This window comes from Chrysochloris asiatica, unplaced genomic scaffold (genome assembly GCF_000296735.1).
Source record: "Chrysochloris asiatica unplaced genomic scaffold, ChrAsi1.0 scaffold00034, whole genome shotgun sequence".
In the NCBI taxonomy this organism is placed as follows: domain Eukaryota; kingdom Metazoa; phylum Chordata; class Mammalia; order Afrosoricida; family Chrysochloridae; genus Chrysochloris; species Chrysochloris asiatica.
In genome coordinates, this window is record NW_006408552.1 from 10,155,113 (window position 1) to 10,170,134 (window position 15,022).

General features: G+C 45.2%; 1 protein-coding gene and 1 pseudogene across 1 annotated transcript in view; one reads left to right on the top strand and one right to left on the bottom strand.

Moving 5' to 3' along the window:
* Positions 1-15,022, top strand: part of WBSCR17 (Williams-Beuren syndrome chromosome region 17) — a 648,608-nt gene that overhangs the window by 594,020 nt on the left and 39,566 nt on the right. Inside the window, exon 9 of the mRNA XM_006859716.1 lies at positions 8,549-8,644. Coding sequence (XP_006859778.1) covers positions 8,549-8,644 — 96 coding nt within the window. The remainder of the gene's footprint in view (positions 1-8,548; positions 8,645-15,022) is intronic.
* On the bottom strand, positions 9,170-9,882 carry LOC102827366 (annotated as a pseudogene).

Here is a 15,022-nt window from a genome sequence, read left to right on the forward strand (position 1 = left end):
GAAATGATATACGACGGGATCAATGTGAAGCTGATGTCCTCCCATGTAAACTATCACATAATTCACAATAAAGCATTAAAAACATAATAATTTGATGACCAGTGAATGCATTACTCCTAAGACAATTGGATCCATTGCTTAAATTTATGGGAAAGAAGGATTCCTGGTGTGGCACTGTAGGATCAGCACTGGACTGTTATCTACAAGGTCGGCAGTTCAAACCCACCAACTGCTCCTTGGAATCCCTATACTGGGTTGCTATGAATTGGAACCGACTCGACAAACATAACAACAACAATAGGAAGAAATCGATTTGGGTTCCTTACAATTCCCCGTATTCTAAGATCTGTTTCAGACAGATACATGACATGAAATGGTTGAAGTGAAGCTGTAAGTGGAGACACACAGATCTGGTTTGTGGCCGAGGAAGGTCTTTCTAAGGATGAAATTCATGCAAGGAGATCCAAAAGGGACAAAATGAAGGTCGGAGAACACGTAAATACTAAAGAACCTAGAGAGCCAGGGAAATCATGTGCCAAACTGGAATTAAACATGCTATAAATAGAGAAATGGTTACATAAGTCCATTCATATAAGATGAGCTCAAATTGATATAAAGAAAAAAAATCCACAACACTAACTAACATCCACAAAGCAAACACAGACCAAGTACAGGGAAAACCCATTAATGCAAGAAGACATACAAATCATGGAAAAATAAATGTATAAAAATGCTAGATGTATTTCATAAGCAAAGAAATCACAATAAATTTAAAACTACAGTGAAGTGTCCTTTTCCCTCCCCACAACCAAATGAACCTTGATTTATTTTTGGAGTGTATGTTGGTACTTTTCTGGTGAGATCTTGATAAAGACAAAAAGTCATATATCAGAAAATGTACATTGGAATCAGCTTTTAAAGAAGCAATTTAAACCACATGTATTCACAGTCATGTTTTTATCTCCCCCTTTTTTTCCCTAAGCACATACTGTAAAGCAGGGGCCAAAATTTAAAAGTAAAATTGTTTATATCAGTAATTTGGAGGGGAGAGGAAGCAAAACTTTAAATGTCAAGGCAAATGGTTAGTTAGCGGTAATGTAATACACGAGGTAGCTTCAAGATGTTCTCCTGGGAAATAGAGTAAAAACTATAATGGAATATTTCATGAATGTTTTGAAGCCTCCTTGTAGTCATGGTTTGAAAAAACGTTGCCACCATTAAAAAAGGTGTATACAGATGTTCAATGAGATGAAAAAAATACTGATAATACGTAATGCTTAGAAAGGAAACGGCAGGATTATAGAAGGGGGCTTTAGAACATTAGTGGGAAAACTCAGTGATCTTTTCATTGCACTGTTCCATGAACTTTTTGAGGTCCCTTTGTTCAACTGTAAAGGAGACATGGTACATGCCACAGCCCGGATGAGTCTTGAAAACTTTAGGAGACGTGAAAGAAAACAGTTGCAAAATGCAAGTACTGTTTGACCTCACTTTTATGAAATAGACAAACAGGTGGAAAACAGTTTATTGGTAATTGGGAGGGAGCAGGAGAAGATGCTGTGGGTTAGATTCGGCTCTGCTAGCCTCAAGATCGGCAGTTCAAACCCACCAGCTGCTCTGCAGGAGAAAGATGAGGCTATGTAGTCCTGTAAAGATTCATAGTCTCTGAAACCCTACATAGCGTCCCTAGGAGTTGGAATTGGCGGGAAGGCGGCAGTAGGAAGAGGGGGGAATGCTGAGATATTGCACAGTGAGGATTGAGTGTAGTAAGCTGATGGAAATAGTGGTTACATGAACATGAAGAATGCCATCAATGTCACTGAATTACTGATGTCCAGATGGTTGAGTTGGTACTGGTATAGTGTTGCCACATTATTTGTTAAAAAGTAGCATACCAGAAAGATGTTTCCTTGTGCTTTATTGACTTTGCAAAGACTTTCAATTGTGTGGATCATGACATGCTGTGGGCAACATCGAGAAGAACGGATATTCCACGACACTTAACTGTATTCATGAGGAAGAGGCAGTCTTTCCAACAGAACAAGGGAATGCTGAATGGTTTGCAATCAGGAACGGTGTGCACCAGGGTTGTACCCTTTCACTATACTTACTCAGCCTGTATGCTGAGCACATCATCCAACAAGTGGGATTATAGGAAGAAGAACATTGCATCAGACATTGGAAACAGACTCATTAACAACCTGCGAAATGCAGATGATACAGCCTTACTTACTGGAAGAGAAAAGGACGTAAAATACATACAAATAAAGATCAAAGAGCACAGCCTTCAGGAGCGATTGCACCTCAGTGTAAAGAAAACAGCAATCCTTACAACCGAACCAACAGACAGCCTCATGATAAATTGAGAAAAGATTCATGTTGTCTTAGACTTCATTTTGCTTGAATCCACCATCAACACTCATGGAAGTGTTTCAACTGGGAAGGAGGGAGAATCACATAGAGAAAGAGATGACAGCTGGCGCTCCTTCTGGGTAAAGGGAACGTAGGAAGTGTTTTGTGGGGACTTTTTCCCATCTTCACTAATGTATGTATGATCATTTTATAGTTAGAAAAAATGATTTTTTAAAAACAGGAGACGAAAGCTGCTGCGTACAGCTGTGCCATGCACATCTGTGGGGACTGCTGTCACCAGCTGCAGGGCCAGTGGTGTCCCTGGGCTGGGCCTAACATAGGGGCCATTGTCTGACAGCTGAAAAAAACCATAAAGCTGGACCCACTGACTCCCAACTCACGTGACTCCCAACTCACAGTGACTCCATTGGACAGAGGAGAACCCCCCATAGGTGTCCAAGGCTGTCATCGGCGTTTTGTAATCTGTGAAGAAGAGAACTGCCTCACTTTTCTCCAGGGGAACGGTTGGTGTATTCGAACCCCCAACCTTTAGGTTAACAGCCAAGCTTTTGGAAAGTGTGTGTGATTATTCTTTGCAAATACTCTTTAAAAAACAAAACAGTAAACCCAGTACATATTATTCATGTTCTACAGGGCATGGAAAGAATCATACAAAACTGACTACACATTCCACTTCCCAGACGGAATCAAAGTCGGAACTTGAGGGTCTCTGTTTCCTTTGCCCTTGCTCGGCCTGCTGAGGGGCTCTTGCTACATCTGTAGTTGGCATATTCTTGGATTTTCACTTACTGTTCTGTTGGAGACACTATCCTCAGGCCAACCCATAATTGTGGTTTTATGATGCTTGCTCTTCCCCTAATTTTTAATTGCTTTGGGTTTTTTTGGACTTGCAAAAAGCCTTTAGTCTTGTGAATTGTATGCAGATCGTTCGTAATTATATTATGATTACAGCTAATTTAAAAAAAGAAAACAGTGCCTTTATATGTCAAAATGAAGGGCTTAGTGTATATGATACAGGAACTGTAAGTTTCGCCAAGTAAGAACTTTTAAAAAAACGTTGCATGCACTTGCAATGTTTACTCATAAGAGAAAGCGCACATCAACTTGTAAAAACAACTTGATAGGAAGGAAAAAGCTCTGGTACATAGTGATTAAGTGTTCAGCTACTAATTCAGAGGTCAGCAGTTCAAACCCACCAGCTGCTCCAAGGGGAGAAATGTGGCATTCGGTTTCCGTAAACATTTATTCTATCCTATAGGACTCCTGGTATGGCGCTGTGGGTTAATGCACTGGACTGCGAGGTTGGCTTGAACCACAAGGTCGGTGGTTCAAGCTCACCAGCTGCTCTTCAGAAACCCTATGCAGGGTCCCTATGGGTCGGAACCAACTCGATGGCACTTCACAACAACAACATAGGGTCCTGTGAGTTAGACTCGACTTGAGGACTGTGGGTTTGGGTTTGGATTGGTAGGGAGTACAAAACTGATCAGAGTAAAGGCAGTCAACAAGAAATGATAAAAAAGAGTAACTAAACTTTTTCATACATGTGTCTGTTTATTCAGTTAAAAAAAAAAAAATTCTCAAAACTAACGTTAACACATATTCTCCTTGACTCTTTATCAATGTCCCAGTCTGTGTTAATTTCTCTGGATCTTAAAACCCAAAGTTTATTATGTTTTCCTTACACTTGATATCTTTATTAGCAGGAACATTTGACTCAAGTTCCCTTTGGTACCAAAAGTGTCCATAATCCAGACGACTCTATTTTTCATGCTCACTGCTACGGTAATTTCTTCAACACGCCAGAGGGCAGAGCAGCTATGCAAGAATCAGCCCTGGGTCCCTGCTTTAACTTTTCCAACATCACTCCCTAGGCCCACTTAGATCACGAACTCCTTTTAAAAACTATATTAGTAATTAAAATTTTTATAAACATACATTCGTCTATGTTAGCTGGAGTTACTTTTATAGAGACAGATATTGATGCTTTCTACCCTGCCTCTGGTAGCTTAGTGGTTACGAATCAGGCTGTGATCCGCAAGGTCAGCAGTTCGAAACTACCAGCCGTTCCGTGGGAGAAAGATGAAGCTTTCTGCTCCCGTAAAGATTGACAGCTTTGGAAACCCTTGTTACAGAGTCGGAACCGACTCCACGGCACATAGCAACAACAACCCTGCCTCTTATATATACAGGGAAGGCTGCCTTCCACATGAAAAACCTCACTGTGCGCAGAAGCTTTGGGCCACCAGTTCCCCCGGGTAGCTGGCACTGCCCTTGTGTTCCTAGTCCACTCTTCATCCTCTTTTTTTTTCTCCCCCATATATGTATAATTCCTTCTTTTCTGTGAAATTACACACATAAACCAAAAGCCCATTGCTGTCAAGTTGATTCCAATTCTTAGTGGCAGAGTAGAATTGAGACTGAGACCTAAGACAGTAGTGGAAACCACAGGTTCATAGTTCAAGGCCACCAGCCGTTCCACAGGAGAAAGATGAAGCTTCCTGCTCCCACAAAGATTTACAGCCTCAGAAACCCTATACAGGGTCACTTTGAGTTGAAATCACCTCAAAGGCACTTGATAATCTTTACTGAGCAAACAACTGCTGCCTTTCTTTCATAGCATCCCTGAGTAGGTTCAAACTGCCAAAAATTATGGTAATTTTTGTTAACTGCTGTCAAATCAATCCTGACTCATAGACACCATGTATAGAGTTTCCAAGGAGTAGCTGGAGGGTTTGAACCATTGATCCTGAGGTGGTGTTATTGTTATGTGCTGTAGAATTGGTTCCGACTCATAGCGACCCTGAACTGGGTATCCAAAGCTGTAAATCTTCACGGGAGCAGAAAGCCTCATCTTTCTCCTGCGGAACAGCTGGTAGTTTCGAACTGCTGACCTTGGGGTTCACAGCCCGGTTCGTGACCACTACGCTACCAGAGCTCCTTGATCTTGAGGTTAGCAGTCCAGTAATTACATTATTGTGCCACCCCAGAGCTTATATTAAACAATGTTGCTGCTAAGTGCTGAGTTGGTCCCTACTCATAGCAACCTTGTATAGGGTTTCTGAGGAGCCGCACAGCTGATAGGTTTGAACTGCTGACCTTGTGGTTAGCAGTGTAGTGCTTATCCTACAGTGCCACGGCAGAACTCTCTCAGTGATGAAAATTTGGGGAAATGGATTGTAGTGATGGTTATACAGTGTGATGAACGTAATTAATGACACATGTAAAAGTTGAAACAGCAAATGTTTTACACACTCCCACACACATACACATTTCCCACAATAAAAATGTTTCATTATTAAACTGATAAGCATTTATATATACCTCGTGGATTGGAATATGAAGAAGTTCAAAGTTTCCAGAAGGCACTCTGGTAGCGTAGAGGTTACAATTCAGGCTGCTAACCTCAAGGTCAGCAGTTCAAAACTACCAGACGTTCTGCAAAAGAAAAAGGCTTTCTGCTTCCGTAAAGAATTTACAGCCTCAGAAACCCTCTGTAGGGTCGCTGTGGGTTGGAACCAACTCCACGGCCCAACATCACCACCAGCACCACCACCAGCAGAAAACAGTTGGGCATCATTCAAAGAACATTCAGGTGTCTCTGCCCCTTGACATAGTAACAGGATTTGATACCAAAAACACCTGAAAAAGGAACACAGCTTTACATACAATGGTGCTCATCACAGCCGGAACACAACCGAGTTCAGTTGTCCAAAAAAGCAAGGAAAACATTAGTGGATTTTTCTTTTGTATTTCCCAAGATGTCTCAAATGACATAGTATTACTTTTACAACCTTAATAATTTTTTTTTTTTTTAAAGTCATGAAAGCATTTCTCAACAATCAAGTAAAAGTTTTGCCCTGGTGTATACGCTGGACTGTAAGGTTGGTTTGAACCACAAGAATGGTGGTTCAGGTTCACTGGCCACTCCTTGGAAACCCTATACAGGGTCATTATGAGTCGGAACCAACTCAATAACACTTAACAACAACAGAGGAAAACAGTCATTGAAACAGATCTCACTTCCTGAACCTAGACACAATTTGGGTACCCAAACATGTCTCCGTGATTTCAGAAACCAAATCCATTGCTTTCAAGTCGTTTCCTACTCATAGCAATGCCATATGAGCTTACCGAGGTCGTACAACTTTATAGGAGCAGAAATTGCAGCGGCTGGTAACTCAGCCCACTGCAGTCCAGTGCATATCCACAGAGCCACCAGGGATAAGAAGCACCTGAAAAAAACAAGTCAAACCCATTTTCATTGAGTCAAAATTTGGGTTCACAGAGACCCCATGTGATGGCGTGGAACTACCTGCATAGCGTTTCTTGGGCCATAATAGAGCTCAGTAGAGCATTTGACTGCAGACCGAGAGGTCCCAGGTTCAAATCCAGGTGCTTCCTGGCTTGCCTTTTGGAGTCATGATATTGGTGCTGTGGAATAATGCACTGGTCCGCAAGGTCGGTTTGAACCTCAAAGTCAGCAGTTCAAACCCACGAACTGCTCCTAGGAAACCTTTTATAGGGTCACTGAGTCAGAACCAACTTGGTGACATTAACACCAGATTCCCAGGCCTTTGTCCCTTGGAGTGGCTGGGTGGGTTTCTATCACCAGCCATTCTTTTACCAACCAAGTCCAAACCACTGAGCCCCCTAGGGGCCATGGACCTGGAGGGGCTGAATACATCCGGGGAAGCCCAACATTGCTGTTTTCCACATTTGCTGAGATCGCAGCATCGTGGACAGGACCACCGCTAGTAGAGCATCCGTCCACATCAGAGGATAGCAGAGAAATTTGTCGAGGCTCAGAGTGTCGTCTTGGGGACTTCTGTTTCCCTCACGGATGCATCCCAAGCACTCGGGATGGTGTCTGACATAGCTTGTGCCTTCAGTAAATATTCTCTGAATACATAAATAAATGCAGCTAGAGCTTTTCATGGTGGCAAGGCTTTTGTTTGCCTTTTTGACTATTTTTCATGCCCCCTTGGGCAGCACAAATGGTAAGCACTCAGATGCTGACTTAACACGTTTGGTGGTTTGTGCCCTGATGGTGTAGTGAGTTAGTTAATCGTTGGGCTTCTAACCTCAGGGTAGGTGGTTCAAACCCACCAGCTGTTCCATGGCAGAAAGATGAGGCTTTCTGTTCCCATAAAGTCTTTGTTGTTGATAAGTGCCCTTGAGTCAATTCCCACCCATAACGACCCTGAATAGGGTTTCCCCGGAGCAGTTGGTGAGCTTGAACCACCGACCTTGCAGTTCAAACGGCTTTGCAGTCTGGCACATTAACCCACAGAGCCACACCAGGACTCCCCCATAAAGCCTAGGACACCATTGTCTTTGTTGTTGTTGTTGTTAAGTGCCGTCGAGTCGGTTCCGACCCATAGCGACTCTGTACAGGGTTTCCGAGGGTGTAAATCCTTACGGGAGTAGAAAGCCTCATCTTTCTCCCGCGGAGCAGCTGGTAGTTTCGAACTGCTGACCTTATGGTTCGCAGCCCGATTCGTAATCACTACGCTACCAGGTCCTTGTTATTAAGGGTTGCTGAGTCAGTTCCAACTCACATGTCTATAGGGTTTCTGAGGAGCAGCTGATGGTTTTGAGCCATTGACCTTGTGGTTCAGTGCTTATCCTACAGCACCACTGTCACTATAGGTCTGAACCAAGTCGATGGCAATGTGTTTGGTTTTGTTTAGAGGCACCCAGGAAGAAAGGCCTACTTTAGAATCTACTTTAGAAAAATCGACCACTGAAGACCGTATGGAGTATAATTCCGCTCTGACCCACACGGGGATGTTATGAGTCGGAATTGACTGGATGAAATTGACTGGAGTGTCAGTGATGATCTGAAATCTGTCCCTTGTTCTCAGAGTTACTAAATCTCAGTGTGGGTGCTGAGGACTCTGGAATCTGCTCCTGTCATAGTTCCTGGTCTGGCCCCTCCCTGAGGCATCTTCACACCTGACGTCTGGGGAGCCGGTACTCTGGCCTGAAGTTCCCCCATGATCTTCTTTCAATGCTAAAAATGAAGGAGTAGAGGGGTAAGGGATCAGACCACCCAGTGCATGGACAAGGGCCTGGAGCCCAGCCATCCCTGAAGGGCTGCTGAGCTTGTGGCCGAGACGCTTCACCTCCAGTAGGCAGACTCTGATCTGTGATGTTTTACCTGTTCCCACAGCTCCGCAACAACAAGGCAAAAGACGTCTGCCTGGACCAGGGCCCGTTGGAGAACCACACAGCAATACTGTACCCGTGCCATGGCTGGGGACCGCAGGTAGGAACCCCTCTGTGACCACTGAGGCCTTCGGAGGCCTCTGGAAACTTCTGTTGCCCTCTTTTGGTACTTGTTACTTACTCTCTCTGTTACTTATGCTAGGCTTTTTTATTTTTTAACATTGCCAAATTTTTACTTTATTTTAAACTTTTGAAGGGAGCTTATGGTACAGAGAGGAAAAGTATGACTAATTCCCCATCTTTGGTGCTCACTAGGTACAAAACCAAACATCTGACCCCGGGTCCATCCATTGTTTTAGCAAGTCCCAATTTCCAGTGAAGATCACTGAAGCCCATTACACGCCTACTCCTTATGTAATGAAATCTACAGCGAGTCTATTCACAGTGATCTAGCGAAAGCATAGGCTTAAGACTACAGAGGGGTCCAACTTAACATCTGTGTTTTACAACTGGTAAAACACAAGTAGTCTATGAGAGCTCATCTCAGAAGGAAAGGAGCTGATGGTCAGATATGGGAGGCTAAGTCACTGCTGCTCTCCACGCCACAGCCCTCACCCCTGCAGGCCTAGGCAGACACATTGGGTGGTGGCTGCTCCTTGGCAGTGCCATTCATACATCATAAGGGGATAACCGCCCCATAGCGTCGTTGCTGGTATCATGAACCAGGACATCAGAGGAGTTTCTTCCATCGATGTATCAGTAACAGTTCCACACACAGCTAATCAGGTAACCTTTAGAAGTCAAGATAATGCTGATAAACAGAAGAATAATGACCAGACAGGTAGGATTCACTGACATCATATCATCTCTGTGAGGATAATTTGGAGGCAGTTGTTGTGTGTACTCCTGAATGAATTTTGTATGAATAAGTACAGTGACAGTACAGATCCTCAGGGCAAAATAGAATATCTGGTAACAGAAGAATAGGGTGATTCAGGCAGCTTGTTGCTTGTAGGCGCCCTGAGTAGCCATTGTTCAGATCAGGATCATGAGGAGAGAAATTGCGCTAGCGATGCACATGTTTGGCATCATCCACGAACTCCAAGTCCCCTCCTAGTTCAGAACTGGGAAAGTGATACTGGTCTGGATTAGCCAGGGCACTCGAGAGCATCCACAGTACCATGGCATGGATGATCAGGTTCCAGACGAGCAGGATGGTTCCAGTGTGGACCTGGCCACACAGGCAGCAGCTATTGGGGTAGAACCGCGTCCAGGGCATAACCATCTTCATTGCTCCAGCCTCGGGCCGGTTGTGTGAATGCGCGCCCAAGTTTGCAGGAGTGTCGGTGGCGTAGCTTGGGCCTCCCGGCTTGCTGGCTCCAGTGTAGGCTTCTTCTCTGCTCCTGCTTCTCCCGGACTCACCCACCCACAGATCCTGGCTTCCCGCTTTCCTCGAGAGCTACAGCTGAGAGTCTAACCATCTGTGCTAGGCTTTTGAGACAAAGGTGGAACTGTCTGCTTGTTTTTCTAACGTAGCTAAGGAGATGTTTCCTAAATAGTTACATCAGCACCAATATTAACAGGATCCAAGTGGACTTTGCATACTGAAAGGAAAATATCAAACAACTGCTAAGTCCCAAATATGATGCTATAACACATGCGTGCGCTTTTTATTGTTTTTGTTTTTTTAAGGGTGTGGTTTTATTTTATTGTGTGTGTGTATTTGTGGGCACAGTCCCATTCTCCTCCTCACTCTGTCCAGCTTGCCTGCCGGTATACCACTCATATGTAGATGGTATTAGGACTGGGATGCGGGCTTGTGTATGTTACTGTGCCCACAGCTGTCTCATAGGGCTTCCAGAGCTGGGGCCTTTCAAAAAGATTGCCTTTCTTTCGACCCTCTCTGTGTGGGTTTGAATCACCAACGTTTCAGCTAGTAGTCGAGTGCTTACCCTTTGGCACCACCCAGGTACAAGCAAACCTATGTGCTTACAATGCTAAAGAACTAGTTGGCCAATTGCCCCACGAGAACGGGATGGGCATGTCCGACCTGGCTTTGCTTGTGACTAGCCTTTGACCTTGACCGTAAGTGCAGCTACAAGAGCAGAGAGCTGACACCTAGGCAGACAGTGCTAACATCGGCATTTCACAGAACACACGTGTTCGCCCATTCCTTGGGAGAACACACATGTTCGCCCATTCCTCGGGAGAACACATGAGACAGCTTGAAAAGCGCAGAATGATTATTCCAGAAAGTATGAAGGAGCTTCAGAAAGTTCCAGGAAAAATCCTATTATCTTTTCATTCCATTTTCCACAAACTATTTTGAAGCCTTCTCATACTTTCAGGGATCATTTGAAACTGGAATGAAAACAGAATGAGTCCAGAAAACAGGCTTCCCTTCACAACAACGTTGTGCTAGCCAGCTGTGCGCATTTGTTTGCACGCGTCGCCATGTATGTTGTGCGTGTCAGAGTTTTTTACTGTGGCAGGGTTTTTATTGGCTTGTTTGACTATTGTGCCCTATGCCTCCTGGGGATGTGGCATAAATGGCTAAGCGCCACCCATTGGTCTGGACATTCGTTAACATTTACCCTATCGTTTGCCAGGAGTAACAAAAGGCAGGCTCCAAATGTTAATAATTGTGCAGACATTGCTAATCAATCCCAGAGGAACACCAGGCAGCTGGAGTCTAAGTCAGATGGTCAGAGGACCTTCTCTATGGGCCTTAGTCTGAACAAGGGGCCCTGGAAGTTCCCTTTGGTCTCCTCCATGTTCTAAGGACACACACACAGAGTGCTAACCCATAGTGATGCTTCAGGACACTTTCCCAGGGAGTCATCTTTACAAGAGCAGATCGCCAGGTCTTTTCTTCTGCAGAGCAGCTGTTGAGTTCCAACCACGGACCTTTCAGTCCGCAGGTGAGCACTTAAACCGGTGTGCCAATCCCGCCCATTGGGCCTGCGCACTCAGAGCCCCTCACAGGCTTTCTCTGCGCAGGGCAGTTTCAAGTCCCCATTAGGAGGATACCTGGAAGGAGTCGAGTGGAACTCCCTTCTCCCACCGCCGCTGTGAAGAGGGACCCTGGAGTCCAGGCCATTGTGGAGTGTTCTCAGGCCCGATGGGCCCCCTGAAGGGGTCACATCTGAGTCATCAGACCTAGCAGTAACTTTGGGAGGCTGACAGGCAGCTTGAGGAAACTGAGGCAGAGGAGGCAAATACCTATGAGGAAAGCAGAGCCAGAGGCCAGGCCTATAGTGCAACAGAAGCACTTTAGATTCAGACATATTTGTTTTATACGTATATATTGAGTCCTAACACATGCCTAGCAGCCATGGTGATTCAGTGCATTAAGCAGTGTGCTGCTAATCACAAGCTCAGCGGTTCAAATCCACCAACCACTCCTTGGGAGAACGATGAGGCTGGCTGCTCCAGTAAAGACTGACAACCTCAGAAACCCTTTGGGGCAGTCCTAGTCTGCCCTGTGGGGTCGGCGAGTGGTCTCTGCTGACAGCTGTGGGGTGGATACCACATAGATAGCTGCTGCCTAGTCAATTTAACAGGACTCTTTACACAACAGCATAGAACATGGTCCATTCCCACATCACCCTCACATTTGTCAGCATGTTCAAACCCACCCTTGTGACTCTGTGTCATTCCACCTCGATGAGGGTCTCCCAGGTCCCGGCAGACCCTCCACTTCACTATGCATGATGTCCTCCTCCAGGGACAGATCCCTCCTGGTGACGTGTCTGAAGGAAGCCAGTCGGATAATGTTGTGTTGTGCTCCGTAGGGTTTGTTTGGGCCTGTTTTTATTTAAGTTTTTGTCGTGAGTTGAGGGATAGTTTACATGGGAGAACATTGGTTTTATATTCATCATTTCATTGCAATGATTACAGTCTCCTCTGTGTATCACATTCAAAGTATTTGCTTTTATTTCCTCTATTTTGTTGGATTTTTTTGGGGGGAGGGGCATTTACACAAACAGGAATATATACTCATTTAAACAACCAAAGGAAACATTCTGCAAGCTTGCCTCCTGGCTGCCAGCACACAGCCTTTCTCTTTCCATGAGTCTAGAGTCCTCAGCTGCTCCCTCTTTCCACGTCCTCATCTCTGCCTGCATCTCTGGTGTCACTGCTTCTCTGGATAGGGTCCCAAGTTCCACTTGTGTGCTTCTCCCTTGATGGTCCTAGGGGCCTCTGTTTCTGGACTGTAAGATTAACTGCTACCCCCTTTTTGTTCAAAACTTCTGCCTTATACAGTTGTGACTGTCACCATTAATCATGATAACAATTTCTCACTATTGAATCATAAGAATCCCCATCTCTTTTCACCAGACTCGTCTAGACAACATGAAAACTATTCAGTAGGGATTCTATCTTCCCCCGCACACTGTGAAACTAAACTCCCTCATGAAAACTTGTAAGCCAGTCTCTTCAAGTGTCTTGGCCAGTTTTCTGGAAGTAGATCAGCAGGCCTTCCTTCTTCATTTCTCTTAGTCTGGAAGCACCAATAAAACCTGTCCACCATAAGCGACCCTACTGGTATTCTAAATAACTTCCAACAACAGGCCAGCCCTCAAGGATAACACACTGACCGACAGCCTAGAGTTGACTAAACTGATTGTGGGGAGCAGGAGAACGACAGAGGCGAGTTAGACCTGCACTCTTTTCCTTAAGGATCCGGCTGCAGAGTGTTGGCATTAAAGTCAATATTGTCTAAAGTATTTCCAGCCATCCATTTATTCATTCATTCAGCAAATACTTGTCATCACTCTCTGTGGGTGTTAGTTACAATAGTAAATAGCCGCTGACAGATACAGGTCTTATTCTCACGTGTGTTCATACGTGCTGTGTGAGAAGAGCAAGAGCCCAGGATGTGGGGGCTCAGTTTGGCTGGGACTGAGACAGGATGGAGAGTGAGAGAGTCTCAGGGCTTGAGTAGTAGCATGTCCCGAGGTGTGGCTCTCACACTTCAGTGAGCATCCAGGCCTGACGGGTCTCAGGTTCAGCGGGTCAGGGTGGGGCCCAGGAATGTGCATTTCTAACAAGGTGATGTCCAGGTTTCAGGTATGAGAAGTCTGGGACTTTCCTCTCAGGACACTGCGGGGACGCGGAGGGATTCACATGGGGCTGCTGTGTGGTCAGTCTAGGAGGGGTGCAGAGTGAGGGGAACTGAAAACGTCCTGGTATTTCTTTGGCCTGTCAGAATGTCTGGTACTCCCCTCCCAAGAACTGGAAGAGGGGTGTCTCCACAAAGCATGGCCCCAGCTCTTGTGGGAGAGGGCTTGCTAGTGGCCTGAAGGGGGCTGACAGGTCCGCTAACTAAGAGGATGCCCTGGAATATAGCCAGTAGTCAGCCTGAGGAGACAGCGTTACTGGGGTGGGCTCCTAAAGACTAGAGAGTCATGGAGTGAAATGACAAAGGTTTATTGAAGAAAGGAAACCTACAAGCTCATAACCTTTAGGGGTTTTATCAGGCTAAAGACAGGGGAACACACAGGGGTTGGTGGTCTCAGCAGGTTTCCGGAATTGTTGACAACATCTTGCAGTTTCGGCTGTTGCTTCCTGACTCTTCACTCCTCTGCTTAGGTGCTCATTTCTCACACATGCACACCATGTCCAAGACACAGGTTCAAGATCCAGGCAGACTCTGAAGCGTCCTACTGAGGTCAACAGCCTGACCAAATAAATTGCTATTGTTCCTACGCCATGTGCTAGTAGTTTCCATTCTGATGGAGTAGAACTTGCGGTCTGTGGTCTCCTACATCTGTCTGGTCTTTGGAGCTCAAGGGGGTATAGAAGTTTCTACTATCACTTAAAAAAGAAGTGTTTTGCTCAGTTTCCCTTCCTACTCCACCTGGTCTTTACCACACCTGTGCTTGGTAAGAGACCAGTTTGTCCAGTCTTTATACTTTCTCCCTCCTGATTGTACCTTTCTCTAACGATGTAGTTCTCCTCTGGCCAGGCATCAGAGAACTGTACACTGAACTTGGAGGCTTCCATTTGTATGTGGCCATCACTTTGAAAAATACCCAGGGAGGTTCTTATAACAGCTTCCAGGGTACTTCGTGTCCCGTCTTCTGGGGAAATGACATTTGGCTTGAGTACTCACTGTTGAATCAGTTCCTGACTCATGACAAGTTCCATACACCATTCAACAAAACACTTTCTGGTTCTGCACCCTCCTCGTGACTGGTTGTTGCTCAGACCACTAAGATCCATAAGATTTTCATTGGCTGATGTTTGCAAGTAGATCATCAGGTCTTTCTTCGTAGTCTGTCATGTTCTGGTCTGGAAGTTTGGCCCAAACCTGTTCAGCATGGAACCTGGCTGGGTCTCCTGGCTGGAAGGTGAGGATTCTACCACAGAACCACCACGCCACCACTGCTTTACAAGTACTCTTAATGAGACAGTCCCATCTAGGTGTTTTCACTGGTCAAAAAGTGGCGGGAAGGAACTAACTTCACCCAGG